Below are 18,971 nucleotides of genomic sequence, written 5' to 3' on the forward strand. Positions count from 1 at the left end.
TGTAGTTCTCCCAAAGTTGTCTTTCACTTTTCTTACTTAAAATAATAACCTAAATTGCTCTTTCCTTTTTTAAAAAAAAACAAAACTTTGCTACTAAATTTCAGTGGCATAATTTCTGGAGACAACAGTGTGTACTGTTGAATATACTGTATGTTTTTGTATCTTATTCTTATTTCTGTGAAACTATAAACATGTGAAAAGAAAACCAATAAGAAGAACAATTCTCTGTATCAATATTCTGTTTCATTGAACAATATCCAGAATAAATTGGCTTACAAATCTTATACAATATGGCAGTAAAAGGCAATATTCTTGGGGAATAAGAAAGACACAGTTCTTGACAATAGACAGAAATAGCCTGATTGACAAAATCTATTTAGAAGTATTTTCAAATTAAGTTCCAAAGTAGTTGGGAGAAATGCTAGAGAACTAAAAGGTAAGTTTTATCAGTCTGACATATATTTCATGAATTTATAAACTTAAATTTAATACTACTTGTCTTAAATATAGTGTTTTGTAAAACAAGGTTCGTCTTGAGTAAATTAATGTAAGCAGCTGTACTCACCAGGAGGAAAATAAATTCCCATGAACACAAATGTATTAGCAAATTCAAAGTTCACGAAATAGTTCATGAGCTTTGATAAATGCTTTGAAAACTTGCACCAACTTTATAAAAGCTAGTTCCATATGAAATACCCTGTAAAATATGGATTTTTATTTTCTCACAGATATTTGGATATTAGCTTGGAAATTCTGAACTATCAAAAATTCAGATCAAATTCTATATGGTTTATGGATTCAGATGTCAAATAAAAATATATGTTAAACAGTGTAATTTATTGAAAGCTAGTTCAAGGCATTTTGCTGCCAGAAATGTGGGACAATATAGCACCCCCTCACACTCCATGTATAAAATTAAATTGCAGTCATAGTTGGGTTTTTTTTCCAAAACTGGTATTGTGAAATTATCTGCATATGTATAGTACCAGCCAAATATGAGCACCAGTAGTAATGGTGGCAACTGTTGTGATAAGGATTTTTGGATTGTTCCATTTTCACCTGGGTATCAACATGCACCGCCAACATATTTTCTCTTTTACCATGATATTGCATTCATCACAGAACCTCTGTGGCGCAGTGGTTAGAGTGTTGTACTGCAGGCCGCTTCTGCTGACTATCGGCTGTTCAAATCTCACCAGGCTCAAGGTTGACTCAGCCTTCCATCCTTCCGAGGTGGGTAAAATGAGGGCCCAGATTGTTGGGGCAAGAGGCTGACTCTGTGAACCACACTTAGAGAGGGCTGTAAAGCACTATAAAGCAGTATATAAGTCTAAGTGCTATTGCTATCTTGTCTCCACTCCGTGTGTGAAATAGGCATAAGTTCTTTCCCTTACACCCAACAGGTTTCAATGGTAGTCCAAAGTGTAAACTCTGTTTCTGTATACTTCAACCATTACCCTGCAGGTAAAATCAGGCAATCAATAGCAGATGGAATCAGAGGAGTTCTTATTTGTCATTTCGAGTAGAGGATATGTGCCTTCCCCTCTAGTCTGTAGCTGTCATTCTGCAGTTAATCTCTGCATATAGCTGCTGTATATAGCAACATTGTGCTGCTAGTGGATCAAAATTAGCAATATTGTGCTGCTGATTGATCAAACTACAAAACAGTTGTAAGGTTAGTGGTTTTTTTCTGGTGGGACCAATCTATCAGGGCAACCTGGTCTACCGAAATATGGGATGGAGCATACTGCTTCCATTTTTGCCTTTCAGCCCCAGTCCAGAGCCTTCACCTGCAGTCGCTCTTGCGACAAACTATTTTTGTGTTACATTTATGTTTTACCAAAAAGAAATAAAGGGAGACTAGTATAGATCTATTTCAAGCTATTTAGCTCCTATCAGCTAGCCATACCCTTCTGTGATTTGAACCAGGGCTACTTACATATTAAGTAGATGTACCTAATTAGGTAGATGTGCCGACAAAGCAAGGAGAGCCTGAGCCTGTGGCTTAGAGGTTAATACATCTACCTAATATGTAAGTAGCCCAGGTTCAAATCCCAAAAGGGTATGGCTAGCTGATGACAGCTAAATAGCTTGAAATAGATCTATACTAGTCTCCCTTTATTTCTTTGTCGGCAAAACACAAATTTAACACAATTCTAGACTACTTACCTAGCAGTAACTGCTTTAACTCTACAGTATGACCTTTACCACTTAATGCAAATGTGGGTAGCAAAATAGTGGAATTGTGTACCAGGGAAATAGAATAGGAGGCTCACCTAGTGGTAGACCTCTACTCTTATTGCAGTCTAAACAGAACACAGAGAAAGTCTGTGAAAGTCTGCATGTATCTGTCTATATAAGGGATGGCGGGGGCGAATGACAGGAAGAGAAATTCAAAGTAAGTTGCTTGTAACTTAACTCCCTTACTAAATCTGATCTGCTCTGTTCTGGTTTTCAATTTATTGAACTTGGGTAATGACAAACTGGATGGTTGGAAGAGGAACATAGAAAAACAAGCCTAGAAATTATTGACAAAATTCTATTATAGTGGTCCGATGTGCATATGGTTTTCCCTCTGACAGGTGGCAAGCTGAAAGGCAATATGCAAAGCCAGAAGCATGCTTTGCAGGCAAATAATCAGGTCAGCACCATTTGGCAGTTTCTGCTGATTCAAACATAGGTGAATAGCATTAACTCTGCAGGCCTGATGCTCTGTAGAAAAGTTCAAATCTGAATAAACTCATATTGGGCTGGCTTGAGCAGGCACATAAAGTTAGCCTCTATAATTCAGTATAAAGTTGTGTCACGAATGTTTAACAGTTACCATTTTGTATATGTTTTTTTCACCCCAAAGAAATGCGTTGGAAACTTTTCCAATATTCATGTAAACAATTGGTTAAAAACATCCTATTATAACTTTTTTTCCATGATTATTTTGCAGTGCCCAGAAGAGGGCAATGCAGGCTCTCATGAGCTACAGTACTGTAGTGTTCCTGAAAAATTAAAATACAGGACTGATTAGAATATCATAGGACAGAACAGCCTAATGCCTGCCCTCCTTCGGAAAGAGTTTTCAGTCCACAATGCAGTTAAATATATATTTAATAAGCAGAAAGCTTTAGATGCATTTCATGATTGTGAGGGTCATCAGAGGGTTGGGTGCATCTTAAAAAGTTCATTTGCCAAAAGTTCATTTGTTGACATTGCATGTCAGACATGGCTACTTCAGCTTTTATCTAGTCAAGGACTGACTTCATCGTAGGGTCTGCCATGGGGCAGCCCGTGGGACAATCTTCTTTTGCTGCGGCTTATTATGGGACCTTTTCTTATATGTCTTTGGTGCAGGAGGATTGTCCAAAGGTTTCTGTCTGAGTTGGAAATCCACCTGAAAGAGACAAAAGTCACTGAAATGCCATCCAATGAAAAATTACATTACATATTGTACCCCCGCCTCTCTGCGGGATGGAAGCTTGTCATATTTAATTGGACAAAGTTCCTGCGGATGAATTAAAAACACACTCACAAAATTATGCAGTAAAACAAGAAGGGAGTATATATTTGCCAACTTTCCATCAGTGAATCAGAAGGACTGCATTCTGGGAAAGTCAACTATCTATGTATAGATCTCTGTTATTATATAGGGTTTTTTTAGAAGTGGTTAATAGTCTCTAGATGGATAGTATATTATTTTATTTAGAAAACTGTATGCTTAGAGCTAAGATTTTGATGTAACTAAAAAAATTGTTTTCATGGGTACTTACCTGTATGGTATTCAGCTTTGTTTGGGTATTTTCCCACGGTCATTATCGTTGTGCTTTTAAAGTTGTAGCAACGTTTTGGCAGAATCTCATCTGCCATCATCAGGCTTCTGTATTGTGTTCGTCTGTGAGTCAGACTTTCACAGCCGTTTCTGTTTTAAATTTGGTGCTAGCCTACTGCTGTGCCAGAATGGTTTTTTCTTCATCCTGATTGGTTGGGAGTCCTGGTCTATGTTTATTGGTCTTGGAGTTTGCTGTGTTCTGCTTGATTGATGTTTCTAATATCTTCTGTCTGTTTTGTAGCTTTTTTTGTCTTGATTGGCTGGCAACATTGTGTTTCCTGTATTGGAGGCTTTTAGTGCGGCTTGGCTCTGAGTAAATGGACGGCTATCATTTATTAGGAAGCTAGGTTTCATCTGGGTGCCTGGTTGGGGTGTGTTTGAGCTGGAGGTATCAGGAGGAGTCTGTTTGTGCCCAGGTGTTTGCCTGGCTTGTGGTGTGGAGATTTTTTTGTTTGTGAGTGAAGGCTTCCAAATAATTGAGAGTCTGGTGGAATCATCTCTTCTATTCATGCTTTCAGGTCTTTTTTCAATCTCTATGGCTTCTCTGATAATTCTGTAGCTGGGGTTTTCTATAGTGGCTAGGGTTTTGGTGCCATTGAAGTCGATGAAGCAACAGGTCATAGCATCGACTTCAATGGCACCAAAACCCTAGCCACTATAGAAAACCCCAGCCACAGAATTATCAGAGAAGCCATAGAGATTGAAAAAAGACCTGAAATAATGAATAGAAGAGATGATTCTGGCACAGCGTAGGCTAGCACCAAATTTAAAACAGAAATAGCTGTGAAAGTCTGACTCACAGACAAGCACTATACAGAAGCCTGATGATGGCAGATGAGATTCTGACGAAACGTTGCTACAACTTTAAAAGCACAACTATAATGACGTGGGAAAATACCCGAACAAAGCTGAATACCATACATGTAAGTACCCATGAAAACTTAAGAAAACACACACACACACACACACACACACACATATATATAATCATAAATTATAGATGAATAAATAAATAATGGGGCATCGAAGTTCTGGCTACTGTATAAGAATAACCATTACTGTTGCTGGATAATAGCCTGAAACATAGTAGTTGCAATGTTTTCCCAGCCAAAGCTGTTTCTGGCTAGCAGAAGCATAAATCGATGGTCCTTGTATACAGTAATCCAGTCTATTATAAACTAACTTAATTCCAAGATAGACTGTGTGACTAGTGGATAATTTATACTTGAGGGAGGTAGGGAGTATTTTCATGTTTTTCCGTATGGAAAATGTATACCATTCTTTTGGGTAGAAAAGTAATTTCTCATTTCTATAGTATTTTCACTAATCAAGATATCAAGATGTGCTGCCGCTGAGGGAATACATATAAATGCAGATATTTTCTTATTTTTGCTTCCCTACTCATGTTTCATATTGGAAGTGGGAGGACTCCTTACTCACCAGTGTGGGCTGAGCTGGGCCAACAATCACCATCATGGTCTGAGGTTGGTAACCATCCGCTGATGCAATAACTCTATAATTACCAGGCAATAGCAGCCTGAAGTAGTCACCATGTTCACCTACATGAGAGAAGAAGATACTAAAAGATTCAGATGATAAAGATTTCATTTGAAGATGACAAAACTCAGAAGGACAAAATTCTACCTAGTGCCATCATTTAGTTAGTGGAATTGGAATTAATGAATTACTGATAGAACCCCTGACAATCACTCTTGTTTTTCCTGAAACCATCAGAGACTAAATGTCACTGAATAGTAAGTTGTCAAAAGAGCAACTAAACCAACATCTTGATTAATTTTTCAAGAAGCCCAAGGAGATGCTTCCAAGGAACTTATAGCTCTGTTCAAATATTCATCATGAATGCAAAAGAAACAAAATATGGAGTGACCGATGTCTGATGTTCTGTAAACACCTTCCTTATTCATTCTTCATCATATGAAGGTCTAAATGTCTTCAACATACATGGAATTCTTGTATGCCATTTGCACCATCATGAATTCAAACTCAATATAGCATATACGAATGGTTGAAAAAAACGGATAAGTAAACAATCCCAGATGTACAGTATGTTTTTCCTTGTGCTTCTAGGTCAGTGATGATGTGAGTTTGTCACCCTGTTCTAGATGGTAAAGTGCAACCTAAGGGAGTTAAAATCCTTCAGCTACACTTTTGTAGGATTAACTTTTAACTTAGTTTAATAAAGTTAATAAAAATACCACAAACTCCAGAAATCCTCTCCACAGACTAGCCTACTATATGTCTACTTCACACAAACATACATTGTAGATATACTACATAGCCTAAAGCTAAATGGTGCAATGCTACAATATTAAATGTTCCCTATATTGTTATAGGATTACAACTTTCCAAACCTCTCCAGAAAGGGAGTTCTAACTGTACATAAGTCCTCCTAATAACTTTGGCAGGCACCAGATTTGGAAGTGCTTTCATAGGCTTACTGTTTAATTTCTGACTTTGTTACTAAATTCTAGCAACTTTTAAAATTCAAATTATAATATGGTAAATACCTACGAAATCAATTTAAGAACTCTTTAAAAAGAGTGTTAGGCTGAGTACCAACCTGTAGTAACATCATGGCCAATTCCTTCCACAGAAATTACAGCTCCTGGAAGTTTGTTGTTGTTTTCATCTGACACCATGCCTTTGATGCCCTGGTGAATCTGCACAACAGAAATACTGAACAGCCTTAGGACTAAGATGATGGTACTTAGAAAGAATACAGCAACAATTCATTTTGTCTGAAGCTTCATCTGTGATAGAGCTTCTTTACTATACTGAGAAAATGTCTTTTCCAGGTCACAATGATCAGCTCAGTGATAAAACATAAATGTGGTGTGTTCGGAAAGTCCCAGGTTCATGCACCAGCAGCTTCAGAATAGATAGAAAGGCCTTCCAGAGGAAAAGACTATCTCTGGACAGAGTTCCAGAGTTGTCATGTATTCTAGATTTATTTATTAGATGAACAAGAAAAAAAATTGAGTCTGCACATATGTAATCAGAATTGTATTATCTCTGGGAAGAGTTAGGAAAAAATGTGGGAGATGCAGGGAGTAGTACAGCAAAGGCACTGGTAAATTTGGAACAACGTAAGGGCTGACTGAAAAGCACTGGGAAGACTGGTGGAGGTGTGCAGCAGTGGCAAGAAAGCACTAAGAAGATAGAAGTATGAGGACAGGTAAGAAACATAATTTTGTGTGTGTGCAAAGTAGTAGATAGGCTTTTTAATGAATATTCAAAAGCACTTTCAGGTTTAATGGGCAATCAGGTTTCATAAATGCACCATCCCCCTATTCAAAAAGCAATGGTGTACTTGACATATTAGACAATGGGAGCAGATAATTTTTTAACAGCCCCCTCCTCTGTTAACAACCAAACAGCTGATAGAATGCATCAGCAACACCAATCTGCCTCCACATGTGCACCACCAACACTCTGGATAGCCTCCTTATCATCCCCAGGTTGGCAGACAATGCTACTCTCATTGCCTGTACCTAGGACAGACCAGCTCCATTGCCCTGACCTTGGTAATTCACTGCCAAATAGTCAAATCAAGGGTTCATTATTAAATGTACTATCTTACAAGCATGAAAGAAAGAGGATGTCAACTTTTAAAAAAGGTTTGCCAAAAAGCAGAATGATATTGTGTCATAATTTTGTTACCTCCTCTATGTAGGCAATAAGGGCCTCCCGATTTGCCAGCCATTCATATTCCAATTCCTCCTGTGGCGGGAATTTCTTACAGCTCAGTTCAAGGGTAATTTCAAAGCAGTTGGTGTGCAGGTAATTGAAATCCTGCATCCCTGAAGGACAAAGAGAGCTGGAGATACATAACATTTAATCTGCAACATAATTCCTAACCAAACAAACTTTCAGAATGGTTTACAAATCCACTAAAATAAACAGTAAAGTTAAGCAAGCAGCAAACCAAAATACATCAGAAACAAACCAAAAGAAACCTAAGGAATAGCAGGTCATTGCAGAAACCTGAAGGGCTAGAGAAAATGCATTAAAGTAAAACTATAATTCAGTTGAATGATTCAAAGAAATGACTTATCTTTGGCCAGTGCAACACTGATAAAAAGTCTTAAGCATACCTTTGAGCTAAATGTCACCAACTAAAATGATGTAAAAAACGGCGTCTCTTGATGACTTCATATTTGAGTATGAGGACCAAAGATCAAAATAAGAGCTCCAAAGGAGGGAAGTTTTCTAACCATTCTAAAGGCCATTACTCTTTTACACGATGGGTCATTTCAAAATATTCTCTCCAAAATATACTTACTCTCTTTCTCTTGTGCTGTCACGCCATTTCGCCTTACCTTTGCTGAGTGAGTACCAGGACGCCCCATTAGTGATGCCATCAACAAAGAAGTCTCCACAGTTTGTACCACGATGCATCCATCCGTGAGAATAAGAATAAACCTTGGCCAACTGGAAAGAAAATGTCAAACTGGTCATATATTTTCACCTGTCCTGTCACAGGTGAAAAAGGGGAAAAGAAGATCTTAACATCACCTTTGCAATATTACTGTCCTTGCTTCCCATTAAGAAAAGCTATCCTATCATACTATGTAGCAGACTCAATGCTGTTCGAGCAAAACAAGAAAAATAAATATTCACAGCATACAGTGAAAGCTATATAGAGATATAGAGATAGATAGATAGATAGATATAATTTATTAAATCATTTGAGTTACAGTATTTTGAGAAGTAGAGGAAAAGAGATTTTATCTTTATATAACTCCAAACCTTAATGTAATTTTTCAGTTTGGGTGGGAGGACTATTCCAACAACTCACAATTTAGTTTGTACTTTTCTACTTCTACAATCCTCAATTATTGTTTTATTATTTATTATTTAAAATCAACTCTGCAGTATATAGAATTTTACAAATGCATCACTTTGTATAGAGGAATTATATCACCAGATTAATTTTACTTTCCTAATAATAGCTCAGCACCTCCATCTTGAAATCAGCCTTTTTGGCAGCTTCTGGATTATTCACTGCCAGTTCAAGGCCCATCAAATATGTGTAGCACATAGCAAATAAAAATAAATAATCTAGTAGTAGAATAATATTAAAACATCAAAAATAGCAATTAATAGAATCAAGAAGAATATACTGAAAGCTTTCCCAAGATGAAGACAGCACTACATTAAAAAAGATAGTCTGTAAAATGTCCGTTCCTCCCCTCCCCGCCCCCACCCACCCCCGACTATGTAGTAGGAGTTGGCTTCCTTGCATTTTTTTTCCTTTGAAGTTTCTCCTCTGTCTATCTCATAGTAGAACTCCAAGATTCGAAAGAATCCAATAACTGGCTATGAGTCATTATTACAAACGAGCATAAATATTCATTGCAGTTTTAAAATTATCAGTACTATGCTGTACTACACAAGATATATTGCAATACTAGTCATTTGGCCTGAGAATCAAGTTGAGAGCTTCTAGAGCAAATTGAACAAACAGTTCTAATAATAAATATATACAAGGGAGGTCTAGTATCATTATTTACAACAGAACTAGTTGCTTCATACGCATTAGAGAAAAAAAATAAGGAAATCAGAATTAAAACACAGAACTGATCACTGGCCACCTCTGGGATATGACATAAAATGTATACAGTACCACAGTATTCACAGCAGCTGCACTCTGTTTACATGTTAAGCTTCTCCCCTCCATCTTATTACAGTTCCTTCATGTTTAGAACACATCCTTTTTTCAATTCTAACTTTTCTATCCCTCATTTACAATATTAAGAATTCATCCACATATCTACAGTATAAAGACAACCCATTAACTGTTAATTAAGGATATTAAATATATGATGTTCTCAATCTGTTTCCAGACTACCATGAAGATGACCTCTGTTCATCTTTCCATCATTCAGTTCATAGAAGTGGCGTTTTTCTGTTTTTTCCAGCATAAGCTTTGCTAAGTAGTCTGCCATGAATTGTTCTGAGGTAAGCCTAGGGAAGGAGGCTGGCTTGCTGCTTCTGTTGATCTTAGGCTATTGCAGGCATGCCTTGATGTTATTGCTGGGCACTGAGTTTCTCACCCATTTGCTTTGCTCTCACACTGTGCCCCCCCCCCCCCCCCCAAATAATCATCTCTTTCAACTCATGGGTGGCAGGGGAAGTGAGAAACAGATGAGGAAAGCAGGGGTTTTGGATTCTAGTTCTCCAGGCACTGAAATGACCTCCTTCCCCTAAGAACAGGTAAAAAGGGGGAAGTTCTATGCCAGGATCAGAGAATAGACAGAAAAGGAGTCATTTTCCTCATTTCTCCTTCATCGCTCTTCTCATACACTCATGGGTATAGAAGGTGGGGGAATGGTCTTTTGGGAGCAGTTTGCGTTATTGGATTCACTTTTCGCATGGAAATTCTGCTTTACAACAATGATGCCAGCTGAAGGGGTACTTCCCCTCATCTCAGCTGTCCATTTCTCTGTGTATTGGTGCTGTAGTGCCAAAACTGCAAAGACATCATTTTATACAGTATATATCCAGCAATCTGTTGTAAGACTGCTGGATATGCATAAATACAACTGGATAAATATTTAAAATTCCTTACAGTGGTTTTGGCATTATAGCACTGAAGCCCTGAGGGAGGAGGGTGTTTTAAACAGTAAACAGTATGCACCCTGGAAGAGCAGTTTTATTGCATTCATTCACAGTGAAAAGGATAAGAAGACCCAGAGGTGCTTTTTCAAGAGGCAACTGGACTTTCTTGGGTTTTTTTTCTTTGAAGACATTTTGCTTCTCATCCAAGAAGCTTCTTCAGCTATGAGTTGATGTTAGGGAATGAAGAAAAAACGGAATGCAAATGATGAGCTGTCTGCAAGGAGTATAAATTCTTCCATTCTCCATCATCCAGTCAGAGGTGAAGAAGCTTCTTGGATGAGAAGCAAAATGACTTCAAAGGGGGAAAAAAAGAAAAACAAGAAATCCAGTTTGCCTCTTGAAAAAGCACTTTGGGGGCAACTATTGCCTGGATGACTGAGAATCTCCATAAACATAAAAAGATCCACTTTTCCTCCTCTGCCTCCTCTTGGTAAGTGATCAGGAGGATGGGTGGAAAGAAAGGAGGACTGAGTCGCTTCTCTCCTAATATTCTCTTTCCATGAGTGGTAGGAGGACAAGAGGAGGGAGAAAAGTGGGGGTGGAAGAAATAGGGGAGGGTGACCCACTTGATGCCAGTTATTTGATCCTATCCTTGGGCTTTGGGAACTGACACAGAAGAGCACCAAAGGTAACCAGGAGCAGAAGAGGCATTCCCATCTGAATTCTCTCCCAGGATCTCAATTTGGATAGAATAGAACCCCTATACAGCTTAATCCCCAAGGCTGGGTATTTGTCCAAAGTATAGTCACACTTAAGTTGGTATATTTCATTGTTAAAGTTTCCACACTGGTCATGTTGGTGTGCAGAACCAACCTGAGATCAGGTTATGTCATGCCCCTGGTGGAGACTGACACTGAGGGAGAGAGGAGGAACACCCAACAGGGAGTGGAAGTGTGGCTCCGGAGGTGGTGGAGGAGGCCGGGGAAGGGCAGAGGCCTGCTGAGGAGTCAGAGGAGGACCCAGGCCCATCCCCTATCCATCCTAGGGCACACGCAGGGAGGAGAGGATCAGGGGAAAATGTGGTCTACTCGGGAGGAGAGGGCCATGATCCTCTTCATGGGTTGCAGGTGTGAGATCTGTATAAGAGTTTGGACCTGCGTGCTAACAAACTCTGGAGACAGATGCGTGTTTTTTCCTGGATGAGGTTTATCTTGGTTGGTGTTCTTCCAATGGACTGTACCTGGTTATCTTCTTGAAGTTTGTAATTAATTATCCTGGTCTGTCATGGAACTTTCTTCAGTGCGGTTTGTTTTTGGTTTTTGCTTCATTATCTGCTATTTGAGTTTGAACTGTATTTCTTTCATTTGGAATGTTATTTTGAAAATAGTTTAATCTCCAACTGTGAACAACTGAACAGTGAAGCCAAGTTGAAGGCATGAAAGGACCTTTATTTTGGTTTTTGTTATATTTAGGGTACACGCCGGGTCATCACAGGTTAGATGTGAAGCCAGCATCTAATGGTCTCCTAAAAGACGTTGTATACCAGGGGTATCAAATTCAATTTAATTGAGGGCCGCATCAGGGTTGTTTGACCTTGGGGGACTGGGTTGGGCATTGCCAGCTCAACATCATTTGTGTTGGGATGCTTGTAGTGGCCCGAACGCTCTGCCAGTGAAAAGGGGCTCCCATTTTTGGCTGCAACAATCTCCTGTAACCAACTGCAGTGAAAACAGAGCTTGGGAGGACTGGCCAAGCCCTTGCATGCTCCATTTTCAGCTAGGATGGCCTCTTGCATACTTTTGCTACTCACGGCCCTCTCGAGCTCCATTTTCACTGGCAGAGGCACCACAGGCTGGTCCTTTACTGTTTCCAGGGCAGTCCTGCAGGCCATATCTAAGCACCCTGTGGGCCGGATCCAGCCCCTGGGCCTTGAGTTTGACACCCCTGTTCTATACAGACATTGATTTGAATCCATTTCATCTTGCTTTTATTATCCCTGACGTTTCTTACCTTTCTGAAGAGGATGTCATCAGGGGTAGGGGTGCTGTTTACTTGCCAGTTGCCACGGATTCTCTGTTCATGGGATTTGTCATAGGGATAATTGGCAACTACAGCTCCACCATGCAGATTGGCTGAGAGAATAAAATTGTAACTCTTCATCCACTGAATTACAGCCAATGTCTCTGGTTCTACCTGTCAGAGATACACAAAATACTAAGCCAGATGCTCAACCTGATTCTTAATACTTTTAATTTGTTCCAGACCTGCAGTACTGCCCTCATGGGAACATATCCAGAATGCAGACGTAAAAGTGCCTAAATGACTATTCTCTAATCTCAGAATTCTCTGGTCTTGGAAAGTATTATGGAAATTAGCAAGTGCCCATTTATAAAACCTTTTAATTCCTTTTTTTGCCTGCATTAATTGATTTCTGGACACAGTTCAATAAATTGATAATTATGTTGAAAGTCCTAAATGGCTAATGTGGAATGTCTGAGGTATTGCCTCCTCAACTACCATCCTTGTTTGCCTGTTATTAAGATCAAGCGGGAAATCTTTTTCCTGCTTTCATGTACCACAGAAATGTTCTTGGGTGCAATGAGACAGTCTCCTTCTATTAAAACAAAATTTTGGCAGAATTTTAATCTGCCAAACTGACTTAGCTTTATTGGAGAAGAGTGGGTTATCTGATTTAGTCTTGCTCATGTTTTCTATCTTAATGTTGCCACCCACTCACTATTAGTGACTGTAGGCAGCTTACAAAAATATTGTAAAAAGCGTTAGATATGTATTCAAAACATGAGTATCTAAATAATAAGCAGCGAGGAAAGTTCTTAAGTGCATACTAATTATAATCTGACTCCCTCCCTCCTACACACACACACACACACACACACACACACACACACGTACACAGAGTACAAAAACACACTATTGAAGTCTGTTATTGGTTAAAAGTACATGTTGCAGGAACCCCACAAGCATTAAGATTCATAAACATTATGTTTTTAACATGTCCAGCCCATTGTGGCTTATTCAGCAAATCATGCTGAAGTAACTCATGGTTTAGGACAATGTGTGAATCTAGTCATGATTCTGCATTTTAGAAACTGGGAGACTGTGAATTCTAGACCTGCCTTAGGCACAAAACCTACCTGGATGATTTTGGACCAGTCATACTCTCTCACCCAGGAAAGTGACAATAGCAAACTGTTTTTAAATTTTTTCCAAGAAAACTGGAAAGACTAGCCCAGGCAGGAACCAATGCTGACTTAAAGGCAGCATGCGAACACATGTGCATACATGCATGCGTGCCTGTGCACATGCATGCACACATGCACATAGGCACAAGCAAGTGTGCAGACTTTATACTCATCCCTATCAAATTTAATACATATAGGACTTCACATGGCTAATCAGAAATGATGGCCTAGCTAGGTTCCTAATAGATGTTTAAGAACTTGGGAACCAATTCTCAATATGTTAATTTTCCATATCTAGATACAGAGACAGCGACCCAAACAAAATGTGATTCTTCTTCCTGTGTTCCAAAGGACTACGATCCAGGGAGTATTAAAGCAGTTGGATTTTCTCCACGTGTAATTTGGCTCTTGGAGAAATGTAAAGAGAATGGCAAAAAAATTAGAGGGAACTTAATTCCTGCAGTATTGTAAGAGCCCAGTAACATGCATTACACAGGCATCACAAGTTTTTACAACCACATGGCTAGGATGGATGAGTGGATGAACTGTAAGTGGATATAGACATTTCTTGAAAGGGATGAACTGGATTGGCATTACCTGGCTTTTCCAATTATCTGGCAAAGGGATGTGATGATTGGGTCCACCCTGTTTCTCATTGGAATACATCATGATGTTGAGGTCAGGGAAATTACGGTTAAGGTCGACTCCATTGACATTGTTTCTCCCAGTGACATACTCTAAATAACTTTGGTTCTAAAAAGAGAATAATACATTTCTGTGTAATCTGTAGATATGTTTAAGTGAATACCAAATTTTATCTTATCTCTTGAGTCATCAAAAGGGAGAAGCGCATTTCAGAAAAGAGAATAAAAACAGTTCAGGAATTTCTGGATTTCAGGATGCTAAGAATAGTTGTCAAATATTAATTGAACAGGGTCTTCTGATACAGATTAGCATCATCAGAATTCAAAGACAATCCTAAATTAAAGATTATTATATTTTAAGAAACGTATCTTTTTCCTTAACACAACTATATTCAAAGCCACAGTGCATAAACATGAAATGCAGAATTGAAATCCCCTTATTTTTATGACCCAAGAAATCAGTTTGAATTATAAGAATCAATTTTCCCTTGGGCTGGGAAATTGGCTGTTGCCTTTACTATTTGATGTCACATGCCCTTCTCAAAGATCTTTTACCAAAAGAGCAATAAACTACTAGGAACAATAAATGGTCAGAACAATTTGGAACTGTGTTAAGTGCATTATTATAAATTGGAAGAGTTTGTGGAAAGCCTGTTATCTGGAAGGCCCCCAGTTGCTGTGACTTTCCTCTTCTGAAGTCATCATGATGTCAGTCATCCTTTGAAGAGCAAGAAAGTGAAAGCAAGTTGGCCAGTGATATTCATTGCAATGTAATGCCTATTTCCCAATCACGGGAAAATATGGAGGAAGATTGTCTCACTTTTACAGGTCTGCAACTATGGCATCATTACATTATAATAGATAGGGAGAGCTTTGCTACAACTCAGCATCCATGACCAAAAGTGACCATAGGGAACACAGAGAATTGCTTTATTTTGAATTAGATATTGCTTTGTTTAGCTGGTATTGTTGACATTGACTGGCGCAAGGCCTACTATTTTTTTACCAGTAGATACCAAAATATTTTTTGCATTCAAAGCATACGTCCTACTTTTTACTACATAGTACTACAATATGTTGCCTTCTAAATCAGATTACGATCCAACTCTCTCACTTATAAGTTCTTAATAGTGGCAAGCTATATGTCTCTGGAAGATCACAAACAAGCAATCATGATAAGTTTATACAATATTCTGTAGCAGTCACCTGAGTCTATTCTTAAGATGTATTGCCTTGTGACATAGAAGTTTAATTCAGCTGTTGCAATGAATAAAGTTTGATTTAGAGCTATTGTTTGTGACTTTGGCTTTCCCAAATTTGATGTCTCCAAAAGTGCTGGAACTAACTATTCTGAAAATTGCACTTCCAACACATTCAGTAAGCATTAAATACCCTTTCTCACCATTCCTCTCTCCCTTGGCTGCCATAAAACAAACTTTCGTTATTACCATAGCAATTGAAATAAAAAAGGGATGCTTGCCTGGTACCTGGGCAGCTGCCACTTCATATCCGTCAGGATTCATTGAAGGTAAGAGATGAATGCGTGTTTCATGGATGAGCTGTGTAATGCGTGGATTACCATGGCGGTACTCTTCACACAGGAAATCCGCAAGCTGGAGCAACAGTTCCCGGCCTAGTACCTCATTCCCATGCATGTTTGCTACATACTTGAATTCTGGCTCCACTGAGAAAGGGAGAAATTTGTTGATATTGGAACAGAGTAGATAGATTCAACACAACTGGGTGCTGATGCATAAACATTGAGGTCAAGCAGGAGGTGGAAGCAGCATTGATTCCCAAATGGCATTCTGTGGTGATGAAACTATAGCTGTGGCCTTTTGTATTGTGGAAAGAAGCTCATTGTGAGGTTATGTGCTGCTTCAGGCCATAGATTCACTGTCAAACCAAGAGAGGTCAATTGCTGTCTCTCATACAGAACTTAAAGTACAGGGCAATGGACAGGAATCTGTGCTTGGAAAAAATGGGAAGAAGCAGTGCATTGTATGAGAATGGTATGTATCCTGGGGGCAAATCTTTTCCTGCAGTAGAGAATTGAAAGTAGGGCATAGTCACAACCACATAATCAGGGTCTTTATTTCCTTATTTCACATAGTGTATCCAAAGGTCCCTTCCACCGTTCCTCTTCAGCTTATTTCCTGGAATGTCACATTCCAGCCTTCTAAAGCTTTACAGGGTTAAAGAAAATTGAGAAATAAAATCAGCATGGTTTAGCTTCCAATTCATTTATGTAAAACTGCTTCCCCCATAGATGGCCCCCTTTTCTCTACATGTACACTGCCAGATGCATTCTACAAGAAGAAGGATATTAATTACGTACAGAAGTGTCTAGAATTGTAGGCAGTATATCTGCAAATATAGGTAGCCTTACTTTATGCACAAAAGAATAAAAATGTTTGGGTAGATTATAAGGGGGGAAATCCATGTATACATAATACAGTAGATATCCCTTGATCAAACTTGCAGCTGATTCCAGCCTCTTTCTCCCTATCCTTCTTCATCAGTTCTATGTTCCTCTTCTTGTATCCTTAAAAATCTTTGAACCAACTGGTCTATGGGATTTCTTTACATGAATTATAATGGCTTACCTGCTAATCTTGGTGGGAAGAAACATTACTAGTTATTAGTATTATCTATCTTGTCGGATTAATTAATAAAACAATGGATATCATACTGGTAAATGCTGAACTTTGCACACCAGAGAAATGAACATTTACTAAATTACTAAAACACAAATACTGCTCTTTTAATTAGGTTTTGGGGTACAAGTAAAAAAGACCATAAAATGTCATAAAAATAAAAAGGTAAAAGTAAGAGGATTATCTAAAGAATTTTAATTATCTACTCTTGTGCTTTATGTAACTGATGAATAATTTTACAATGCCTAGTTGAAGAAAAATATTTTTGCCTGACATCTACTGGATAATGGTTACCGTAGACTAGTCTTTTCCAGTTTGGTATCCCCCAGATATGTTGAACTTCAGCTTCTGTAATTCCTAAGTACACTACTTTGGGGAAGGTATTCATTAACCAGAATACTTCTAATGAAAAACCTCTTTGCTTTAGCTGTTAAAGCTGTATCAAGGGCTTCAACACATGATCTTTGATCTTAGAATTCTTGCTGCATAATTATGAGTCTGGCGCCTGTATTTCCCTCTGTCATCAGTATCAACATGTCAGGCTCTGCCCCACTTATTCAAAAGTATAGTCTATCAAGGCTACAATTTGCAACAACAAAGTTATGAGTGTTAGGGAAGAGAGATAGTGTAGGGAGAAGTAAAGGTTTTGTCATCTTCCCAGATTAATATTAATTTTGTCCAATTAGCTACATTATTTTTTAGAATTAAAGTACAGCATTTAAAAAGAGAGTTGGAGTTGACTCTCTGGAATTGGCATTAATTTTTTTTACCTTAATTACAAGCCTCAGATGGTTGTTAGTACGTATCTCTCAGACCTTCACATGAAATGGAATAAACCCACTAACGTGTCATGAGGCTTAATACATTTTTAAAACCATGTTATTAATTAAACAAGTCAGTGTTAATCCACACACTGGTTCTGTTCTGTACAGCCCTCCCCCTGCCGTGGCCCTGGCTTGATTCCATTAGGCACAGAGATTCCAGCACCACACTAAACCCAATTGTGCATTGATCAGGCAGAGCAGAAAGAAGCATCTCTTCAGCTATACAAGAGTTATACCTCTGGGCACACTTACTAGGCTCATGGATGCCAGGAGAGTCGCTGAATTCCAGCACATAGAGGTTGCGGCCCTGCACACTGCGCCCAATGCTGTACAGCCTGGTAATATAGGGGCATGAGCCCTTTACATCGAACAGCGCCTGTAGCAATTCCTCATAGCCATGATGGACAAAGTTAATTGAGGCAGCAACCCTCACCAACAGCAGAACTTTTCCAAGGATCCAAAGCCACTGATACATCTTTCTCTGGATGGCAAGCCGCTTTTTGCAGTAGACGATAGCTCTCCAAGCTTGCTTTTTGACAGCAACTAAAATGCAAACTCAACCCGGTTCTCTCCAGTTTTGCAGCCAAGTCTCAGCCCACTCCACCTGTGGTGGAGACAGTGGTGGGAGGGGAATCTCAGTGAATGCCCCTTACAGCGAGGGAAGAATTTTTAATGCTGAGTTCTTCCCCTTGTGCTCTAGTCTAGTACACACATATTCCACAGAGCTTTTGGAGCCAGAATTATTCAAAACCTCTGCACGTTTATAAAGTTGTGTTGATTTCTGTTCATTTATTAACTGAAGAGTAAACAAGCATCTGAAATCTCCTGGCTCTTCATGGCAGGACAGAGACCTGATCAAAATCTCTCAGGAAAAGGTATTCAGGAACTGTGACATCTTTCACTGGAGTTTGGGTCTCTGCCTAGACTCAGTAGAAAGAAGCACATTTTCAGCCACATGCCAGAGCTCTTGCATACACAACTGTAACAAAGCAAGTATCTCTGAATATGTACAACATTCCTTTCTGTGGTCCTCCTGTATTCAGGTGTAGGTGTAGTCAGAACATATTCTCTGATCTTAGAACAGATCTGGCAGCTGTCTTAAAAACTGCCATTGGAACTGAAAATACTTTTATATTATAAAGTTCCATAAAGTGTTTGTATCCCATGAAAGAATCAGTGCTTTAAAATAAATGGGTGTTTTGCATAGTAAATGTTATCTGGGACAAAGGGCACTGCAAATG

General features: G+C 38.9%; 1 protein-coding gene across 2 annotated transcripts; it reads right to left on the bottom strand.

The window, feature by feature from the left end:
* Window positions 1-3,084: 3,084 nt before the first annotated feature.
* Window positions 3,085-18,476, bottom strand: CPN1 (carboxypeptidase N subunit 1). Of its 2 annotated transcripts, none has more exons than XM_026701098.2 (9): window positions 17,983-18,476; window positions 15,737-15,933; window positions 14,203-14,358; window positions 12,413-12,595; window positions 8,161-8,272; window positions 7,502-7,641; window positions 6,402-6,501; window positions 5,261-5,379; window positions 3,085-3,385 (listed from the first exon to the last, which is right to left on the bottom strand). In XM_026701098.2, exons 1-9 carry the CDS (start codon window positions 18,203-18,205, stop codon window positions 3,254-3,256), a joined length of 1,362 nt encoding a protein of 453 aa, XP_026556883.2. In that variant the 5' UTR covers window positions 18,206-18,476; the 3' UTR covers window positions 3,085-3,253. The 2 variants fall into 2 exon arrangements, with proteins under 2 accessions (XP_026556883.2, XP_087789075.1); XM_087932949.1 differs by lacking the exon at window positions 17,983-18,476 and adding an exon at window positions 17,677-17,746.
* Between the last annotated feature and the right edge of the window lie 495 nt (window positions 18,477-18,971).

This window comes from Pseudonaja textilis, chromosome 4, assembly GCF_049901715.1.
Source record: "Pseudonaja textilis isolate UNSWEBS1 chromosome 4, rPseTex1.2, whole genome shotgun sequence".
Lineage (NCBI taxonomy): Eukaryota > Metazoa > Chordata > Lepidosauria > Squamata > Elapidae > Pseudonaja > Pseudonaja textilis.

Bases quoted from the DNA above. Each gene is read 5' to 3' on its own strand.
- CPN1 (XM_026701098.2), bottom strand. From the start codon at position 18,205: ATGTATCAGTGGCTTTGGATCCTTGGAAAAGTTCTGCTGTTGGTGAGG. The intron at 12,596-14,202 runs GTAATGCCAATC...TATCTCTGACAG, and splicing joins CAGATAATTGGAAAAGCCAG to GTAGAACCAGAGACATTGGC. The intron at 6,502-7,501 runs GTAACAAAATTA...TCTGTTGTGCAG, and splicing joins TTATTGCCTACATAGAGGAG to ATTCACCAGGGCATCAAAGG.